Below are 22718 nucleotides of genomic sequence, written 5' to 3' on the forward strand. Positions count from 1 at the left end.
CCGGTATTGTTGCTGTGCTAGACCAACTGCACGTATAAACCCAAAACTAGACTCAGAACAGCATAAATTATAGAAATACAAAATCATTTATTGGACATACATTTGTATAAAATATAAACATCCATATACATAAGCAGCATTAAGTCACACAGGATGATCTCTACAGGTCTGTTGCATTATAATATAACTAATTTAGCAATAAAAAGCTGTGCAGAGCTGTGCAAAGTTGTACTCAGTCACAGCCCTCAGTCAGTATATATAAAGTGCATAGTGCTTAAACTACAATCGTGGCCAAAAGTTTTGAGAATGACACAAATATTAGTTTTCACAAAGTTTGCTGCTAAACTGCTTTTAGATCTTTGTTTCAGCTGTTTCTGTGATGTAGTGAAATATAATTACACGCACTTCATACGTTTCAAAGGCTTTTAGCGACAATTACATGACATTTATGCAAAGAGTCAGTATTTGCAGTGTTGGCCCTTCTTTTTCAGGACCTCTGCAATTCGACTGGGCAGGCTCTCAATCAACTTCTGGGCCAATTCCTGACTGATAGCAACCCATTCTTTCATAATCACTTCTTGGAGTTTGTCAGAATGAGTGGGTTTTTGTTTGTCCACCTGCCTCTTGAGGATTGACCACAAGTTCTCAATGGGATTAAGATCTGGGCAGTTTCCAGGCCATGGACCCAAAATGTCAACGTTTTGGTCCCCGAGCCACGAGTTATCACTTTTGCCTTATGGCACGGTGCTCCATCGTGCTGGAAAATGCATTGTTCTTCACCAAACTGTTGTTGGATTGTTGGAAGAAGTTGCTGTTGGAGGGTGTTTTGGTACCATTCTTTATTCATGGCTGTGTTTTTGGGCAAAATTGTGAGTGAGCCCACTCCCTTGGATGAGAAGCAACCCCACACATGAATGGTCTCAGGATGCTTTGCTGTTGGCATGACATAGGACTGATGGTAGCGCTCACCTTTTCTTCTCCGGACAAGCCTTTTTCCAGATGCCCCAAACAATCGGAAAGAGGCTTCATCGGAGAATATGACTTTGTCCCAGTCCTCAGCAGTCCATTCACCATACTTTCTGCAGAAGATCAATCTGTCCCTGATGGTTTTTTTGGAGAGAAGTGGCTTCTTTGCTGCCCTTCTTGACACCAGGCCATCTTCCAAAAGTCTTCGCCTCACTGTGCGTGCAGATGCGCTCACACCTGCCTGCTGCCATTCCTGAGCAAGCTCTGCACTGGTGGCACTCCGATTCCGCAGCTGAATCCTCTTTAGGAGACGATCCTGGCGCTTGCTGGACTTTCTTGGATGCCCTGAAGCCTTCTTAACAAGAATTGAACCTCTTTCCTTGAAGTTCTTGATGATCCTATAAATTGTTGATTGAGGTGCAATCTTAGTAGCCACAATATCCTTGCCTGTGAAGCCATTTTTATGCAACGCAATGATGGCTGCACGCGTTTCTTTGCAGATCACCATGGTTAACAATGGAAGAACAATGATTTCAAGCATCACCCTCCTTTTAACATGTCAAGTCTGCCATTTTAACCCAATCAGCCTGACATAATGATCTCCAGCCTTGTGCTCGTCAACATTCTCACCTGAGTTAACAAGACGATTACTAAAATGATCTCAGCAGGTCCTTTAATGACAGCAATAAAATGCAGTGGAAATTTTTGGGATTAAGTTAATTTTCATGGCAAAGAAGGACTATGCAATTCATCTGATGACTCTTCATAACATTCTGGAGTATATGCAAATTGCTATTATAAAAACTTAAGCAGCAACTTTTCCAATTTCCAATATTTATGTAATTCTCAAAACTTTTGGCCACGACTGTAGAACATGGCATAGGGAAAATACATGCAATACAGGTAAATACAGACCAAGCAGTCCTGGATCCCAACACGTGTTTCGCGGTCGCTTTCTCAAGGGAGAAAGCGACCGCGAAACACGTGTTGGGATCCAGGACTGCTTGGTCTGTATTTACCTGTATTGCATGTATTTTCCCTATGCCATGTTCTAGTTTAAGCACTATGCACTTTATATATACTGACTGAGGGCTGTGACTGAGTACAACTTTGCACAGCTCTGCACAGCTTTTTATTGCTAAATTAGTTATATTATAATGCAACAGACCTGTAGAGATCATCCTGTGTGACTTAATGCTGCTTATGTATATGGATGTTTATGTTTTATACAAATGTATGTCCAATAAAAGATTTTGTATTTCTATAATTTATGCTGATCTGAGTCTAGTTTTGGGTTTATAGGGTCTGAGTATGAATGCATTTGTGTTTGTATCACAGTGTGCTTCTGTCAATGCCATACCTCCCAACTGTTTGGACGGTCAAAGAGGGACAAGTTTGGTTCACTGTGTGAAAGGTCCATTTTCATATTTATATACTTCAACCGTTTTCTTTTACACAATAGCACAATTATCTGAATATAAAAATTTCTAAAATCCACATTGTATCTACTAATGAAATAATTTACAAGGTGGGCTCTAATATACAGAGAGGAACCAGGCAAACATTTTCTGGATCAATATTGTAAATGCAATAACACAAATCTATACTTCAGATAAAAAAAAAGAGGGACATTTAAGGAGCAAAGAGGGACAGAGGGACTGTCCCTTCAAAAGGGACACTTCGGAAGTGTGCAATACTTGTGTGGGCTGGCTGAATGTACCTTGTACTGGCTACAGTTATCCTGTGTATGCTGGTTTGTCGTTTGGGGCGTGCTGGCTGCAGCATTCTGTGACTGGTCTGAACTGACATTTGTGTGGTTGTTCTATGGTTCTGCTACTCCTGGTTCTCATGGGGTTAACATTTCCTGTTCTGTTTCTGGGTGTGGCTTATTAGGTGCCCTCATTATTACAGCTATTTCTATCTGTGAGCTGTGGGGCTTGGGGTCAGTCTGTCTTGTGCTTTGCTGGGTGTAGTCCCTTACTGCTGATTCAGGGGTTTTTGCCATCTGCCCTTCTGTGTGGTGTCGCCTGGTAAATTGTTGTTGATGTTGTATCCTGTATGTTCCGCATTTTGCCTGGCAGTGCCTAACTGCTTCTGATCTAGTCTGTTCCATGTCTTGCCTGCAGTGCCTAGCTGCTTCTGATCTAGTTTGTTCCATGTCTTGCCTGCAGTGCCTTACTGCTTCTGTTCCTTTCCTGTGTATGTCCTGCTTTCGTGAGAGGGTTCCTGGGTTCCCCGGAGGGAGGATATCTACTCTGTATAGCTCTGCCTGTGACCACCATGCTTCTGTTCCACATGGGGTCCAGGCATCTGCTTGTGTTCTGGTTCCCGTTTGTCGTCTGATCCATGTCATGAGTTTGTTTGGGTTCCTGTCCTGTTGTTGTCTGTGGTTCACTGCAGGTAGCAGCCAAGTGTACCGGGACCTTCCTGGAGGTGCGATCAGTGAGCCCTCGGCCAAGTTCATCCCCACCACCAGGGGCTCCGTAAAGAACGGGGCTCGCTGGCTCTCCACCCTCTGGGTTTGGCCTCCTGCCTTGCCGATGCACTTTGTTCAGTGGCAGTGCTACCACTATTACCCTTGCCTACTGTTTCTGCATTACTTTTATGTTCATTTATTATATGTGTAATAAAGTTTTCTGTCGGTCCCTGGTCTGTAATCTACTTGTCTTGTCCTGTTTGTGTGACATTCCGGAAGTCTGTCCGAGCCCCCGAAACATGACAGAAATGTTTATACTATGAAATACACAGTGCCATGCAATAATGCACTCGCGACTATATAACAAGATTGGCAGTGAAATGTCTTTAAACTCTGTGTTTAATATCACTGGCATAAAAATGGCGTTGTTGCCTTAAAAAGCTATTGCTATAGTGCAGTTAAAAAATTGTGCAATTGCTCAGCGTTTGCAGCAGAATGCTAGTGGGGTGCTGTGCTGGCATTAATGAACTGTAGAAACTTGAGGTTTTGAAAAAAGCAGTCTCTCTGCATTTAATATCACTGGTATACATATGGTGTTATTATCATAAAAGGCTTTTGCTATAATGCAATGTGTTTAATAACACAGACAGATATTGTATAATGCATTTGTTTTATATAAAAATTGTTTTCCCTTGTAGGGGGTTGGCTTTGTAATGTAGAACTGCATAGCTGAATTGCTGCAGCAGGAAGCAGCTGTAGACACAGTGTGACTTAGGGTTGTACCGGGAATCGAACTTTCGATACCTAATCAATAGTTTTGCACCTGTATCAATGCGCAGCCTAGTATCTTTTAGGGGGCATGGCGCACGCACACACAATGTGTCACGGATGGTGTTGCAGAAAGCTGGAACTTAGAAATAAACATCCTACTGGCTTGATCCCAAACTAAGGAGCATATGGGTGAGCCCTATAAAACCCCTAGAGCTCTCCCTGACTGCTATAACCATGCAAAGATCTTTATGGTAGACGATTGCATGCCCACGTACCTTATCTTATGTGACACCTGAAAACCCTATAATAGTTAGGGGACACTACCACCGGCTACCTGCACTTAATACGGACGGAGTCAGGGTCACCTAGAATCAAGCCAGCAAGGAAACACAAATAAAGGAAAAAGACTTATCTTGAGGAATCAGCAGCAGCAGGCCCAGCAGTGAACATAATCCAGGAAGTAGTATAAACCGCAAAGTGAGGCAGTATGGGAGGGAATATAAAGGGAGGCAATTAGTGTAAATAGGTGACAGCTGGGAGAAGGAAAGGAGATGACAAAGTGAAATCAAAACAAAGAACATCATGCTAGAGGTACAGAAGAACATCTGCCAGACCTTCTCAGAGAGCTGGCGGTGACACTATGTTCTCAACAGCCAGCACAGTGGAGAAGGAGGGAGGGAGTTCCTCCTTCTCCACTGTGACGTGGCCGCCACTGCCACCAATGAAAAGATTAAGGTGAAGGGGCTGTGAAGCCGCTGCTGGCCACCAATGAATATAATACTGAGGCGAGTGGGCATCTGGCGACACCTGAGGGGTTAATTGATAGGGTTCGGGTGCTTTTTTGGTGTTTTTCTTTTTCTTTCGCATGGTGGGGAAAATTGGCTTCTACCTCACAGTTTTTTCTTTTGCCTTCCTCTGGATCAACTTGTAGGAGAACAGGCCGAATGGACAGATGTCTTTTTTCAGCCTTATAAACTATGTTACTATGTATCGAATGTTATTGGGTATCACAATACTTTTTATGGTATTGAAATCAAGTGACAACCCTAGTATGACCAGCCTATGACTCCCTCAAAGTTTTCAATAATCAAATTCCATAAAATCTACACAATTATATCTTTCTATTCTTTCCCTATACTGTCCCTATAACACTGCAATAGCTGCAAGTGACACTTCCATTCAGTTAGGCAGTAGGCACTGGAGATGCCTAGCTGAACCTGCAGATGCGCAATAGTGTGTTCAGCTTCTGAACTGGTAGGAGTGTGTGGAGCAGTGTCTGCCTAAAAGATTATTACAGAGTTACAAGCAACTATTGTATTGTGATAGGGACAATTTAGAGAAAGTATAGGTTAAGAATGAGCGACTCAAAACCTCTCATAAAGTGCTGCTCCACTGGTACCTGGTCCCCTCCCGTATAGCACACGTAGTGCCAGGCTACCCCCTACATGTTTTAGGGGTTGCCCCTCTATAGGTGACATTTTATACATCTGGGGGGATTGTTCCAGAGTGAAGAGGTTTAGATACAGGTATACAATGTCATTCACTCAGTAACCTGATATAACATTCATAAAGACCCCTGGGAAGCATTACCTAAAGGAGTTCTCCGGGCTTTTAATATTGATGACCTTTCCTCAGGATAGGTCATCAATATCAGATTGGCGGGGGTCAGACACCCGGCACCCCCGCTCAGCTGTATGAAGGGAAGACATGTGCAGTGTGCACGTGCTGTCTCCCGTCTCTCTTCCTGCTTGCTGTGTCTATAACAGCACCCGGCACCCCCGCTGATCTGATATTGATTACCTATCCTGAGGATAGATCATCAATATTAAAAGCCTGGATAACCGCTTTAATAAACAGATCCCAAGAATTCCCCCACACCTGTTTTTTTAATTTTTGGCCAATAAGACTATAGCGGTGGCTTGGAAGAAACCATCCCTGGATTTTTCTGCGGTCAAGGCTGGACTTCTACATGATCAATGAGAACTAACTTACATTACCACAGATCGTCACGTCATCGGTTCTTGGAGATTTGCACTCCTTGGTCAGATTATTCTCTCGTGGATCTTTCCCACAGATCCCTTCTTTCTATATAAAATCCCATTTCTCGGGGTTCATGTGGTTTCCAGTCTGGGTTTTTCTGCTCGCTTTTCTCTACATTACTCCCAGTGCCTGCTCTTTCATCTCTCTTAGCCAATGACCACATGCCCGAGTATGGAACTTGTGTTCATATACCTCTTACCTGTGAGAACCAAACCGCCCTTGAGTCACTGGTCTGCCCCCCTGTTTTGTTAGTTTGTTTTCTAGGTTTTTTTTAAGCTTAACATTTGACCTGTTGGCTGTAATAGCCTTGCTTATGAAACAGTGTTGTGAAAAACTGTTTGAGAAACAAACAAAAAAAAAGAATGAGCGACCCGATTTGTAACAAACCGGGTTTATTACATTCCATATTCTACATGACTGTGTACTAAACCCATGACTTTTCATCATTTTAAATTGTGAGTTTTGAATAGGCCTCTTAATAAAGATAAAATATCTGGAATATGGAAGACAGGAAAGAAGGACCGGCACTCGCTGTTAGTATATAGAATTGCTCTATTTATTGCCACAAAACAGTGACGCGTTCCTGTGCAGTTTAAAGAAGGCATGGTGTGTGCTGAAATACGTCACTGTTTTGTGGCAATAAATAGAGCAATTCTATATACTAACAGCGAGTGACGGTCCTTCTTTCCTGTTATCTATATGGGACGCCTGCCTTAGGACACGTGCACCGCCACGCTACTCTTGCCGTCGTGCCGATCGATATATGATATATATGGAATATGGAAGAGTCCAAAATGAAAGACCCAGGTCTTGTCCTCCCAGAGTCAGAATGTGGGTAGTAGCAGCAGCACCTATCCAGGCAGTAGTAGTAGTGATAGGCCGCAGTTCTCTCTGGCTTACGAAAGGCAAAACATTATTATTTAGTACAAAGTGGATAAGATCGTTGACCTTGAAAGCCCAGAGAAGCCTTTCAGTTGCATACTCTCTGTCTTCACTGCTACCTACTAGTGGGGCGCCTTCTTATTTCCTAAGAAGACATCACAAAACCCCACCATGCACTACAGCAGATAGTCAAAAGAGTCTCCTTGTTGATGACTTGAGAGTAGTCAGAGCTTAGACTGCCAGAAGGATAAGGTTCAGAGGAAGCGGAAGACCCCATGCATAGCTGTGTTGGTGGTAGAAATGATGGCACTTGTGGTGATAGGAGCAGTGGTAGTGATAGTGGCTCTGTGGGCACATACCGAGCAGGGAATCGGGAGGGGGGCCAAGGAGCACACCATGAGATATCACAGTCTGATAAAAGTGGCAGGCAGGGTGAGGACTATTGTAGTATACGGGAGTTGTAATACCCGTTACTACCAAAGGTCACTTGGTGTGCTGTCGTCCCTCCTTAATTATGGAAAGTTGTTGTATGTCAGTTTTATAAAATGTAATGTAATGCATGTATTTTCCTGTTACTGAGATTTGCATGTACAGGCCTGCTAGGGGTGTTATTACAGTTTCTAGTCCATAGAGGGAGCTAGGGAGCCCTAGTTTATAAAAGGCCCAAACAGGGAAGTGCAAGGCAGACGGAGTCTAGTGTCTGTAAGCTACAGATGGAGATTAGATAATGTCTGAGACAAGTCCAGGCCTGAAGCCTGCTGTTCAGGAGAAGATTCCCTCCTGAATTCCTACATGCAGAAGCAGGAATACCTTAGCCTGAGGAACCATTCAGAAGCTAGGAGAGACTGAGGCAAAGATCAGAGGAGCCAGAGGTACTGAGAGAAACAGAGGAGGTACTTATTTAAGCCATAATCAAGGATATAAAGCCAGACTTAGGTTAATGGGCCTTGGTGAAGAATTGCTACATTCCAGGATCAGACAGAGTTAGAGTGCAAGCTCCTTTGCTGCAAATCCTGTGTTCAACACTCTGTAATTACCCTGCTGTACTGAATTGCCTGCATCGACCGAATTGCAAAATCGACTGTATGCTGAGGAACTGCGTTTCCAATATTGTCTCTGCCTGCAAACTACTAAAGTTGAAGTTCTGTTTTAACACCACGTTTCCTCAAATTATTCCTGCATCCGCAAACGGCGTGCCACCGTTTACTTGGCACTGGCGTCACGAACTATTCCTACCTATACCTGCCCTTGCAGAGAGTCAGCTGTACCAGGTTAGTGTACATTGCACTACATCACCCAGAAACACCTACTGCACACAACTTGAGTACACTGCAACTTCTCTTTTGGCGTCACGAACAGGATACGCACGCTTTATAGTGCAAGAAGCGTGAACTTTGTGCCTTATACAGTTGCCCTGTGACCAAAGTGACAATTTGCCTGTTTATTGAAAGTGAACTTTGTGGACTGAAAATTATACCCAAAGTATACCAAAAACTTCTAAAAAGCGCTGTGCAGGGTTGCGCTACCCAGAGGAAGAAAATCGCCGCATTGGATTGTGGTTTTGTGGACTTTAAACATTCCTGCTTGCTGTCAGTGAACAGACAGCGTTTGTACCTAAAGATGGCCGCTGAGCTGGCTGAATTTACTGCTGCGTCACCTTCATCCCGAAAAGGCGGGAAAAATTGGCGCCTTTCTGAGGAAAAAGCGGGAAGAAGGTCAAGGGCAGGCGCCACGGCTTATCTGGACATTTGCATGTCTGCCAGCATGGACACCGCCCTCCATATACTGGAATACCTGGGGGGCGGCTCCCCAGTGCGATGGGAGGAGCTGGCTACTCTAATTGACGCGACCCTATCGCTCTCCTCAGTAGGATCGAGCATGTTGGATGGTGAGCAGAGTGTTGCTGCAGCGTCCGCACCTATGATTGGAAAAATGACCGACACCGGTGTAGAGCCAGAGGAGGCTCCACCGGCCTACGCTCCGGGACCGGAGCAACCCGCCTGCCGCACCAGGGAGAAGGAACCCGAGCCCTACTATGGCTCATGGAGGGACTTTTTTCAGCCATCGTTTAAATGGTCTTCCCTGATGGCGGAGATCCGAGAGGCCGCTATCAAGCGGAATACTAAGACTAAGATCGTGTATGAGGAGCTAACCAAGACCATACATGAAAGACATACGCACACCCAACCCCGCCTGGAAAGGAGAAAGGGAGTGGTGCTGTCGTTTGACAAATCCCGTGGCTACGGGTTTATTCAGGACTATCTTACTGGCAGAGACCTCTATGTCAATCGAAGGTCTGTCAAGAGAGACTACCTCCCTTCGTACCAGCACAGCCTCCGCGAGGGAGAGGAAGTGGAGTACACCCCTGCCGAGGGCCTGCGAGGCCCCTATGCGACTGCTGTGACCCGTCCGAAGCGAGGACCTGAGGATTGGGAGGCAGAAGAAGAAGACCACTCTGGCTGCGAGCGAGAACCGGAACGCTCTCCAGAGCCGGCCCATCACGCCTTTCAGGAGCGGAGCTCCTTCATTGGGCCGAACGTCTTCTGGCAGCCAACCGTGTTGGAGAAATGGGTGAGCCCCTACCCTTCCCCCGAGCTGCCACGTCGGGAGAAGACACTATCTGAGCTGGAGCAGCAAAGAGGATTGAGTGCTACCTTCCAGAACATCCGGATGGGACGGAGACCTGAGGCAAGTCCAGAACCTGAAGAGGCCGAGTCTGCATCAGCGGTGACTGTACCTGCGCCGGCGGCGCCAGCAGAGAACAGCGACTCCGACACCGAGAGTATTGGTGAGCAGATCGTCCGGCTGGAGGAGAAGTTGCGGGAGTTGCGCAAGACATACACCGCCAGGATCCAGACGCCGCCGAGGAAGGATGAGGTAAGGGTGCCTGTCACCACCCGCCGACCGCCTTCTGTTGTCACCGCTCCGTCAGTGCCCCAGACCGGACCCGCGATTGCTGTGAATTGCTGCACCCAGAGCACCGGACCGCTTGCTGCGGCGGTACCAAGTATGTCACACCCTGCAGTGATTATGCCAGGGCCGGCACGGCCCACCAGAGGGTTCACCCCTAGGCCTATGGGGCCAATACCTATTAGGGGCCCCTTTACCCTGCAGCTACCCCCTGATACAGTCATGTGGGCCCATCCTCCTGTAGAGGAATACTACAGAAGATACCTCCCTGCAGAGCCAAGTAGCTACAATATGCCACTGTGATCAGCCTGCTAGGCCCTTGATTTATTTCTTCAGAAGGTGATGTTAACCCTTCCAGGACAGGAGTCCTATGTTGCTGGCCCTTTGTTGCAGCTGCCAGTTTGGCCACGGCCCAGTGGTAGGTGTTGACCACTGAAATTACAAGTCAGCAAGGCCAGGCTTGTTTTCCAGGATCTCCTGCCTGCCTTTTGTTACCCCACACCAAGTTGTGCCTGTTCCTTTGTTGCACCTTTTACCCTTCACCCCCTTTTCAGGTTGATCTGGGGTTTTACAGCACTTTTCTTGCTGTCCGTTATTGTGCAACTTCATACTAAGGAACCGTGCCCGGAGACAGACTCAAAAGATACCTGAGCCTCTGAGATTCTCACTGTTTTAAAAGTATTGTGCCCAGAGATGGACTCCACCGCATGAGAGCCTCTGTGATTTACTAAAGAAATAGCCTGGGTACGGACTCATGTTTGTTATTTGAGCCTCCAAGAACTTTTATACCGTTTTCTACTGTTTTATCATGGACTTATTCATTGTCATGGACTATCCTGGTTCTGATGTTACGCTGTGCCAGGTCAGCGCCCCCGTTCCATTCACTATCCTGAGAGAAGAGAACGACGCCCCTTGTCACTACCCTGCACCTTTACCAATTGGACCTGATGTCAATATAAATGCAGATGAATTACATGTATGTATGCCTGCATGTCTCTTTTTCTATTTCAGGTAGAGATTCCAGTTGGGCGACCCATGATGGAGTACGAGGTCGTACTCAGCTTAAAGCAGTGGGGTATGTAGTATACGGGAGTTGTAATACCCGTTACTACCAAAGGTCACTTGGTGTGCTGTCGTCCCTCCTTAATTATGGAAAGTTGTTGTATGTCAGTTTTATAAAATGTAATGTAATGCATGTATTTTCCTGTTACTGAGATTTGCATGTACAGGCCTGCTAGGGGTGTTATTACAGTTTCTAGTCCATAGAGGGAGCTAGGGAGCCCTAGTTTATAAAAGGCCCAAACAGGGAAGTGCAAGGCAGACGGAGTCTAGTGTCTGTAAGCTACAGATGGAGATTAGATAATGTCTGAGACAAGTCCAGGCCTGAAGCCTGCTGTTCAGGAGAAGATTCCCTCCTGAATTCCTACATGCAGAAGCAGGAATACCTTAGCCTGAGGAACCATTCAGAAGCTAGGAGAGACTGAGGCAAAGATCAGAGGAGCCAGAGGTACTGAGAGAAACAGAGGAGGTACTTATTTAAGCCATAATCAAGGATATAAAGCCAGACTTAGGTTAATGGGCCTTGGTGAAGAATTGCTACATTCCAGGATCAGACAGAGTTAGAGTGCAAGCTCCTTTGCTGCAAATCCTGTGTTCAACACTCTGTAATTACCCTGCTGTACTGAATTGCCTGCATCGACCGAATTGCAAAATCGACTGTATGCTGAGGAACTGCGTTTCCAATATTGTCTCTGCCTGCAAACTACTAAAGTTGAAGTTCTGTTTTAACACCACGTTTCCTCAAATTATTCCTGCATCCGCAAACGGCGTGCCACCGTTTACTTGGCACTGGCGTCACGAACTATTCCTACCTATACCTGCCCTTGCAGAGAGTCAGCTGTACCAGGTTAGTGTACATTGCACTACATCACCCAGAAACACCTACTGCACACAACTTGAGTACACTGCACTATGACAATGATTTTGTGTTGATCGGGGTGCTGAGGATTAGGTAATATCAGAGGAGAAGGGTGGCGGCTGCGGTGACAATAAAGAGCGGAGGTAATGTAAGTCCAAAACCGCGAAAAGATTTGGCAGGGCCAGAACTGCTTCTATTGTGGTAAGCAACTCCCGTGTGGCGCTTTTTTTCCACAAGGCCGGCTGTGGGCTTGCAAACACAAACATAGGTACCAGGGCTCTATTGCAGCATATGAGGTGGCATCACCAGATCCTGGCCAACATTGTCAAACAGAACAAGTCTGCCCTCCTTCTCCAGGTCTGTTTTGTGGCAGCCATTCCACATCCCCAAGAAGTGCAGTGTGCTCGTCATCATCAACAGATGTTTTTTCTTCTACTCACACTCCTCCTCCCCCGCCTTGTTGTCTGCGCTGTCATGAGACATCCATAAAGGAATGTGTGGCCGTGAGCAAACTATTCCAGACCAGAGTAATATAATTGTTTCTTATTTTTATTTCGAAGCTGGTCATCTTACGCTACACATCTTGAGATAATAAAGTAACCATGTGTTGTTGGATATGTATATTTGTATTGCTATGCTGCCACCTAGTGGCCAAACTGTATTAGTAACTTATTGTGGAAGCACTGATCTCTCTATAGTCATCTGTATTGCTGTCCTTAGGCGGCGATACAGATGGATGCTGCGGCAGGGGAGAGGTGTCTCCCTTCCGCAGTCCTCTCTTAGCTTGCAGGCCTAGCGTCTATAGACTATCAGAGGCCGGCGCAGGTGGCGCAATGACATCATCGCGCTGTCTGAGCCGTACAGCGCGGTAAACACAGGCCAGAAGAGGCCTGCATCACATCGCTGAAAGCAGCAAGGAGGTAAGTATATGTGTTTATTTATTTTTTATTTACACTTTGCTAGGGGCCTTATCTGGCACTCATGGGGGCATCTACTGGAGCCCTATCTTATGTACTGGCATACATGGGGGGCACTATGGAGGAGGAGGAGCACTATGGGGGCCCTATTTTAATTACTGACACACATGAGGGGCACCATGGAGGGGGGAGTACTATTGGGGCCCTATTTTATATACTGGCACACATGGGGGGGCACTATGGAGGGGAATGAGCACTATGAGGGGCCCTATCTTAGTTACTGGAACACATGGGGGGGCACTATGGAGAGGGAGGAGCAATATGGGGGCTCTCTTATATACTGGCACACATGGGGGGGCACTATGGAGGGGGAGGAGCAATATGGGGGCTTTATCTTTATATACTGGCACACATGGGGGCCACTATGGAGAATGGGGGAAAAGGATCACTATTGGGGTCATTATATAGGGGCATTATACTGGCACATTGTCAGTCACCATAGGGACAAGGGGAGGTGCAATTTTGGTGCACAATATAGGAGTATTTTATACTGGCGCAAATTATAGGGCACTATGGGGACTTTGGCTCAACTGGGGGCACTAAGAGTTTTTTGGGCACACAGTAGGGGGCATTGGCACACATTATGAGGGTACTATGGGGACATTAGCTATACAGGGGGCACTAAGAGGATGTATTTTTTATACTGCCACACAACAGGGCACTTTTATGTACTGGCGCACATTATAAGGCCTCATGCACACAACCATTTTTTTTTGCGGTCCACAAAAACGGGTTCCGTTTTTCCCTGATCCGTGACCGTTTTTTCGTCCGTGGGTCTTCCTTGATTTTTGGAGGATCCACGGACATGAAAAAAAAAGTTGTTTTGGTGTCCGCCTGGCCGTGCGGAGCCAAACGGATCCGTCCTGACTTACAATGCAAGTCAATGTGGACGGATCCGTTTGACGTTGACACAATATGGTGCAATTGCAAACGGATCCGTCCCCCATTGACTTTCAATGTAAAGTCAGGAGTTAATATACCATAGGATCGGAGTTTTCTCCAATCCGATGGTATATTTTAACTTGAAGCGTCCCCATCACCATGATGTTTTGAGTTACATCGTGAAACTCAGATCCGACAGTATATTCTAACACAGAGGCGTTCCCATAGTGATGGGGACGCTTCTAGTTAGAATATACCACGAACTGTGTACATGACTGCCCCCTGCTGCCGGACAGCACCCGATCTTTTACAGGGGGCTGTGATCAGCACAATTAACCCTTCAGGTGCCGCACCTGAAGGGGTTAATTGTGCATAACATAGTCCCCTGTAAGAGATCAGGGGCTGCCAGGCAGTCGACCCCCCTCCCTCCCCAGTTTGAATATCATTGGTGGCCAGTGTGCGGCCTCCGTCGACCCCCCCTCCGTCCCTTTATTGTAATATCATTGGTGGCCAGCGTGCGGCCCCCCCCCCCCTCCCTCTATTGTAATATCATTGGTGGCCAGTGTGTGGCCTCCGTCGGGCCCCCCCTCCCTCCCTTTATTGTAATATCATTGGTGGCCAGTGTGCACGGACACGGATGCCAATCTTGTGTGCATCCGTGTTTTTTCAACGACCCATTGACTTGAATGGGTCTGTGAACCGTTGTCCGTCCAAAAAATAGGACAGGTCATATTTTTTTGACGGACAGGAAACACGGATCACGGAGGCGGATGACAAACGGGGCATTTTCCGAGTTTTCAATGGACCCATTGAAAGTCAATGGGTCCGCAGAAAATCACGTAAAACGGCACAACGGCCACAGGTGCACACAACGGTCGTGTGCATGAGGCCTAAGAGTTATAAAGAGAATTATTACTACCGGGTGGTAGGCTTTATTACAGTTGAGGGACTATGAGGAACATGAATACTAGTATGAGCACTATAGGAGCATTATTACTTCTGGGAAACAGTGAAGACATTATTACTGTAGGGGCACTATTACTACTACGTGTTGTCTGGTAGATAATTATTTCTATTGATGGGATTTTGGGTATCAGCTTAGCACAATTATTTTTGGGGAACATTATGTTTACACTATTAGGGCTCGTTCAGACGGCCGTATGCTATCCGCAAAAATGCGGATCCGTTTTTTTGCGGATTAGATGCTGACCCATTCACTTCTATGGGGCCCTTTTCTATTCCACAGTTCCGCAAAAAAAATGAAACATGTCCTATACTTGTCCGTGAAAATCAGGACATGGTCCCATTGAAGTCTATGGGTCCGCAAAAATACTGAATGCTATCCGTTTTTTTGCAGATCCGTTTTTTTGCGGATCCGCAAAAAAACGGATAGCATTCAGTATTTTTGCGGACAGCATACGGCCGTCTGAATGAGCCCTTAGTGTCAGGGACACTGTTTCCTGGGCGCAGTTATTTTTTAGGACACTGTGTGCCAATAATTGAAGGGGAACTATCTGTGTGTAACTTGTATATGGAGCACAGCGGGCACAATATTAGAGGGGTGTTGATTAGGTGGGAGGATGATGGAAAACTAGGAAACTAAGATGTCTGTCTGTCAAACCCTGCAGAGAGAAGAGATGACTGAAAAAAATCATGGCGGTGTGGTCTGAAAGGAGAAGATGAGGACAGAGAACATCTACATCAAAGGAGACGTCCCTGGATGTAAGAGGTATGTGGACCTGTATTAGGCTACCTTCACATCTGAGTTAGTGATTCTGGCAGGCTCTTCCAGCAGAGAACAGTCTTCCGGAATGCTCCAGCACTGCTCAATGCAGACAGAATGTCCGCCGGCCCCATTAACTATAATGGGGTCTGACAGAGATCTGGCCACAATCTGGCAAAAATGCAGAGAATCAGCGGGACACAAACCGCTGCATGCCTGAGTTTGTGTCCGGCCAATTCCTTGCATTTTCTGCCGGATCAGGTGGCCGTGGCGTAGTGCTGCAGGTGTGAAAGTAGCCTTACCCTGTATGTTTTGTATTGCTATAACTAATGTTAGGACGGAATTGGTTATGTTGAGAACTTGGCTTGGAGGGGAGGGGGCCCAGGCACATTCTTTGCACAGAGGCCCTCTGCTGTCTGTGTCCGCCCCTGATTACAGGGCAGGGTGGTCTCCTGTAGACAAGTGTAACTAGACATATGCGGGGTTATGAGGGGACATAAGGGACAGCTCTTCCTGCCAACTGTAGTTGAAGGGTGTGTGCTGTAAGGGCACCACCACCTGTGTTAACCAGCCAGAGGATCTGATGACAGTCACGGCTGCAGCTACGAACGCTAGGGTCTGAAGCTGGTGACAGGAGTGTCTCAACTTGCAACTGATTGCCCAGATAGAAACTGTTAGTTAAAGTCTTTGCAATGGGGAAAGAACTGTACCCCTGTGCAAGAGATAATTGTGTCTTTCTACTACCAGATACTGGTTGACAGTGCTGTCCTGTTGATCTACATTTTATTCAGTAAACTTGACTGTTACCGCATTGAACTGTTTCAGTGTCATCTTCCTGTTTGCAACCCCACCTGAGCCACATTTGGAGAACTGCCCTTGGTCTGATGTTACACGTCCATGGATGTCTTCTGGTGGTAGAACATATGCACAGACCATATAAAACAATACTAGAAAACATGCTGTAGTACACCCAGGGGAGTACTTAATTTAATTACCGCATATACACACTGTATACACAATTAAATAGAACAGCATTAATTAATGCAAGAAAGTCTGTTTATTATACATGAACTGTGATATCAGCTTCTGAACAAATCGGGTATCACAAGCCTTGGGTGTAGCTAGAGGGGTTGCTGAGGCTGCAATCACATCTAGGCCCTGGAGCCATTCAGAACACTAGAACAGCTTAGTGACAACCCCTGTGGCACTTGTAAGAGCAGTTATAAAGTTTGTCACCCAGTTTTTCCAAAACCAGATATTTTAGTGGGAAATGTACAAAAAAAAATTTCTACCTGGTATGCTAATTTAAATTGGAACTCCACCCTTAAAGGGGTTGCTCCCCCTTGCACTGTGCTGCATAGTGAAGTACAAGGGCTGTTTGTCTACTACCGATGAAGTACCACACTTTCTCTCAGTATGCTAGGCAGAGGCTTCCACCTAGTGCCAGTAATGTCACCCGGATCACTGCTAATGGGCAGTCTTTAACGCTGTCCTAGGATAGCTAGGGCATCGCTAAAAATCACCCATTAGGACTGTTGACATCACCGGGCTCACTGCTAGGTGGAAGCCTCTGCCTAGCATACCCATGAGAAGCCCGGTACGTCAACTGTAGTGAAGAAAATGCCCTTGCCTGGCACAATACAGCGCTGAGCAAGGGGAAGCATCGGAGCAAGAAGTGTTCCACTAAGACAAGCTAAATGGGTGAAGGGGAGCTGGGTTCAGCCCTGAACCCGGACAACCCCTTTACATAAAATCAATGTATATAGAGTTATATAGAAGTTATATAGCTGTTTATTTTTAACCATTAATATTGTCACCTGTTGCCACCTGGAAACTGATAACAAGAAGCTGTGGTCAGATCGTATTATTATGCTTTTTACAGGGGCATATAAACATATTAAAGCCCCCCCAACACTCTTTAACCACTTGCCATCTGGGCCATTTGCCCCCTTCCTGACCAGGCCAAATTTAGCAAAACTGACATATCTCACTTTATGTGGTAATAACTTTGGAACGCCTTTATTTATCCAAGTCATTCAGAGATTGTTTTCTCGTGACACATTGTACTTCATGATAGTCATAAATTTGAGTCAAAATATTTCACCTTTATTTATGAAAAAATCCCAAATTTACCCAAAAATTTGAAAAATTCGCAATTTTCTAAATTTCAATTTCTCTGCTTCTAAAACAGAAAGTGATACCTCATAAAATATTTATTATTTAACATTCCCCATATGTCTACTTTATGTTGGCATCATTTTGGAAATGTCATTTTATTTTTTTAGGACGTTAGAAGGCTTAGAAGTTTAGAAGCAATTCTTCAAATTTTTAAGAAAATTGCCAAAACCCACTTTTTAAGGACCAGTTCAGGTCTGAAGTCACTTTGTGGGGCCTACATAGTCGATACCCCCATAAATGACCCCATTGTAGAAACTACACCCCTCAAGGTATTCAAAACCGATTTTACAAACTTTGTTAACCCTTTAGGCGTTCCACAAGAATTAAAGGAAAATGGAGATCAAATTTTTAAATTTCACTTTTTTGGCAAATTTTCCATTTTAATCAATTTTTTTCTTTAACACATCGATGGTTAACAGCCAAACAAAACTCAATATTTATTACCCAGATTCTGCGGTTTACAGAAACACCCCACATGTGGTCATAAACTGCTGTATGGGCATACGGCAGGGCACAGAAGAAAAGGAACTCCACATGGTTTTTAGATGCCATGTCCCATTTGAAGCCCCCTGATGCACCCTTACAGTAGAAACTCCCAAGAAGTGACCCCATTTTGGAAACTAGGGGATAAGGTGCCAGTTTTATTAGTACTATTTTTGGGTACATATGATTTTTTGATCATTCATTATAACACTTTATGGGGCAAGGTGACCAAAAAATTGGTTGTTTTAGCACAGTTTCTATTTATTTATTTTTACAGCGTTCACCTGAGGGGTTCAGTCAAGTGACATTTTTATAGAGCAGATTGTTACGGACGTGGCGATACCTAATATGTATACTTTTTCTCATTTATTAAAGTTTTACACAATAATAGCATTTTTGAAACAAAAAAATTATGTTTTAATGTGTCCATGTTCTGAGAGCTATAGTTTTATTATTTTTTGACAGATTTTCTTATGTAGGGGCTAATTTTTTGCGGGATGAGGTGACGGTTTTATTGGTACTATTTTGTGAGACATACGCGTTTTTGATCACTTGGTGTTGCACCTTTTGTGATGCAAGGTGACAAAAATTGCTTGTTTTGACACAGTTTTTTTTTTTTTTTTTTTACGGTGTTCACCCGAGGGGTTAGGTCATGTGATATTTTTATAGGGCTGATTTTTACGGACGCGGCAATACCTAATATGTATACTTTTTTTATTTGTTTCACTTTAACACAATAATAGCATTTTTGAAACCAAAAAAAAAAGATGTTTTAGTGTCTCCATGTTCTAAGAGCTATAGTTTTTTTTTTTTTGAGAGATTTTCTTATGTAGGGGCTCATTTTTTGCGGGATGAGGTGACGGTTTTATTGGTACTATTTTGTGGGACATACGCGTTTTTGATCACTTGGTGTTGCACCTTTTGTGATGCAAGGTGACAAAAATTGCTCGTTTTGACACAGTTTTTTTTTTTTTTTTACGGTGTTCACCCGAGGGGTTAGGTTATGTGATATTTTTATAGAGCTGGTTTTTACGGACGCGGCAATACCTAATATGTATACTTTTTTTTATTTTTTCTATTTAAAAAAAAATAAATTTATTCCTTACTTGGGAACTTTTTTTTTTTTACATGTGAAACTTTTTTTTTATTTTTTTTTTCAACCCTTTATTTCTTTTTATTTTATTTTACACTTTTCGTCCCCCATAAGGTCATACAAGACCTCTGGGGGACATTTACTTCACTTTTTCTTTTTTTTTTCACTGTTGATTTCTCCTGTAACTGGGGCTGACATAGTAGCCCCAGTTACAGAAGAAATGCACCCCTAGAGAGGCTGTACAGCAGCAATCCAGCGCTGTACAGCCTCAGTGCAGGGCTGATCGAGGTCTCTGAGAGACCTCACACAGCTCCTGCACTCTCCGGTCCCGGCGGTCACATGACCGCCGGGCCGGAACAGGAAGCGCATAGCGCTTCCTGCTCTGCATACACAGCGCTCGGTGTCACTGGAATGGAATATAGCAGTGCATACACAGCGCTCGGTGCCACTGACAGCGGGCTACCCGATCAGCAGCTGCACGATTAGCGTGCAGCTGCTGTTTCTGAAAGGACGTTTTAAAACGTGCTTTCAGAAATAGAGGTCCACCCATAGGACGTTTATATCCTATGGGCGGACGGAAAGCGGTTAATAAGGTTAATATCCAGTAAAGGTCCTATAATCCATCCTAAATTGCTTTATGATATCGTATTTTTGTATGGAGGAGCTCAGTTTTTCAGATTTCATAAAATATATAATTCTGGCTGTATGAAGCCACCACTATGAGGAGCGAAATGCCTACAGATTTATATAGCGCTCATTGAACTCATTGGGAGCTGTATGAATCTGTATGCAGTAATCTCCACCTAGTGGTGGCTAAAAGCAGCTGCTCTGCTGCAATGACAGTGAAAAGGCAGTCCTGTAAGCAATTAGGTGGCAGCTCTCTTCCCACCACAGGCCTGAAAATATTTGCATATGCCACTGGTTAGTCAGACATTTATGTGTAAATGAGCTGGCATACAGAGCCGATAGCATGCACAGCCAATTCAGAAAACTGGATGTCTGATTAATAACAAACATGCATATCTAAATGGCGGGGGGCGAGGGGGGGTGGCGCCCTTGGGCAGCTCAGCCTCTGTTGGTGCTGGACCTTGTCCCAGCCCTGAGTGAGGAACCTTGGACAAACATATACCCCATCCACCACTTCTCCAGACACTCACACTACACATAAAGAAATAGAATAAAGCAGTTAGCACAATCAGATGACAATGCATAATCATACTGATAATTGATAAGTGTACAGCTGTCCTTGAAGGCGGTAGGCAGTATAAAGAAGACAACTCATTTCTAAATAGAAGTCACTGTAGCAGTCATCTGCAGCCACATGGGTTTAGGAAGGAACTGATCAATGCCTTATGTAGGGTTATTCCTTAACTATTAATCTTTAGCGAGCTATATTGATTAGAAATATTTCCATAGTAATCCATAATCTGTTTCCGATATACACACAATGCAGCATGAAGGGGCTCGGTGAAGGCGGCAGTGAAGGTGTGTAAGTGTCTGATGGGGTCACACAGCTCATAAAAGGACAGCTGCCCGGCCTCATAGTCCAGACATATCCTGAATTTTTTACTGGAGATCTCGTCAGGTAACCGGATCTCTTTACTGTCACCAGTCTCTGGGCAGATTTCATAGGTTATGAAGGTTTCTCCCAGTTTCTGCTTCCCCCTGATATCTTTATAGAACCGCTCCATACATACAATGCAGCATGAAGGGGCTCGGTGAAGGTGGCAGTGAAGGTGTGTAAGTGTCTGATGGGGTCACACAGCTCATAAAAGGACAGCTGCCCGGCCTCATAGTCCAGACATATCCTGACTCTATCACTGGAGATCTTGTCAGGTAACCAGATCTCTTTACCGTCATGTCTCACTGAATACTGATTATTATACCTCCTCAAACTCCAGGACTTGTTATTATATCCAATGTATGACTGATCTCCCCTCCTGTCTATACTGGGATAACACATCCCCACACTCCAATCCCCTGATCTACTGCTCTCCAGATCCCAGTAATGTCGCCCTGAGGTAAATCTCCTGCTGCTCATCACCTGATTATTCAGGAATCTCTCTGCTCTTTCTGGACGATTCTGATTTGGTGCAGGGGACGCAGTTTTCAGGTCGTCTGATATAAGGACATTATTAGCAGCTGTGTTTATATCCAGTAATATGTCTGCAGGACCCTCCACATAGATCCCTCTCCTTATATCTGTTATTATGTCACATAATGTATGTAATTTGTCTGAGATCACAGCCACATCCAGATCATCTACATCATGGAGACATCTATTTATGTCTTCATCACCTCCTTCCTCCTCAGGATCACACAAGTCACCTGTATCTGGTTCCTGTAAGACAGTCAGTGGATCAGTCATGTTACATATCTCCTCAATGTGTCTCATCCTCCCGGACAGCTCGTCCTTCTTTATTCCCATCTTTTTCATCAGAGCAGAGAGTAAGAGTGACTCTTCCTTTTCCTGCCTAGAGATCTCACTCAGGACCCTCTTCTCCAGGTCGTCCAGTCTTCTCCTGATGTCTGTAAACAGGACAGTGACTCTCTCTGCTTCTCCAGATGCTTTTTCTTGTGCTTTTCTCCAGCGTTCCTCCAGGTTCTGGACTCTTTTCTTAGTCTCCTCACTCTTTGCAGTCATTTTCTGGAGAATATTTTTCAGTTTCCCCTTCCTCTTCTCAGAGGCCTCATCCAGCATCTCCACCTGGTGTCCCTTATGTTTTCCAACCAAACTGCAGGACACACAGATACAAGCAGAGTCCTCGATGCAGTAATACTCCAGGATCTTCTTATGGACAGAACATTTCCTCTTCTCCAGAGAAGTGCTGGGGTCAGATAAGACGTGTTCTGATGACTTGCTGTGAACTCTCAGGTGCTTCTCACACAGAGAAGCCTCACACATCAGACAGGATTTAACAGCAGGTACAGGAGAGTCCACACAGTAAGTGCACAAGATCCCGCTGATCTCCACTGGATCTGGCTGAGTAAACAGGAAATGTTCAGCTACATTATGAAGATTTATGTTCTTCATCAGTGCAGGCCGCTCCTGAAACTCTTCTCTACATTCAGGACAGGTATAAACCCCAGACTCGTCCTGTGTATCCAGTACACGATCAATACAGACCCGGCAGAAGTTGTGTCCACATCTCAGCATTACAGGATCCTTAAAAATACATAAACAGATGGAGCAGAGCAGCTCGTCTTTCAGATCAGCAGACGCCATGGCTGAGAGAAGAAGGAAGAAATGAAACTGAAAGTGCTTTACACTAGATGTACGGCAAAGTTATTGTCACACCCATTCACTTAACCCCATAAATGTACAGCAATATATGTTTTTCTTTATGTTCTTAGAGCCATTACTTTTTCATTTTTGTGTCAGTGTAACCATATGAGGGCTACATTATTGCAGGACAAGTTGTATTTGATAATGCCACCATTTTGGGTACATATTCTGCATTAACACCTTAAAGGGCTTC

The 22718-nt window shown here is 44.9% G+C and overlaps 1 protein-coding gene across 1 annotated transcript in view; it reads right to left on the reverse strand.

Annotated features, from left to right (window-relative positions):
- LOC121003084 (E3 ubiquitin/ISG15 ligase TRIM25-like) overlaps positions 1-22501 on the reverse strand; it is a 39382-nt gene extending 16881 nt beyond the window's left edge. The window contains exons 1-2 of the mRNA XM_040434691.1: positions 21342-22501; positions 18575-18579 (exon numbers count right to left, since the gene is read on the reverse strand). Of these exons, the coding sequence (XP_040290625.1) occupies positions 18575-18579; positions 21342-22465 (1129 nt within the window). The 5' untranslated portion in view covers positions 22466-22501. The remainder of the gene's footprint in view (positions 1-18574; positions 18580-21341) is intronic.
- Between the last annotated feature and the right edge of the window lie 217 nt (positions 22502-22718).

This window comes from Bufo bufo, chromosome 1, assembly GCF_905171765.1.
Source record: "Bufo bufo chromosome 1, aBufBuf1.1, whole genome shotgun sequence".
Classification (NCBI taxonomy): Eukaryota; Metazoa; Chordata; class Amphibia; order Anura; family Bufonidae; genus Bufo; species Bufo bufo.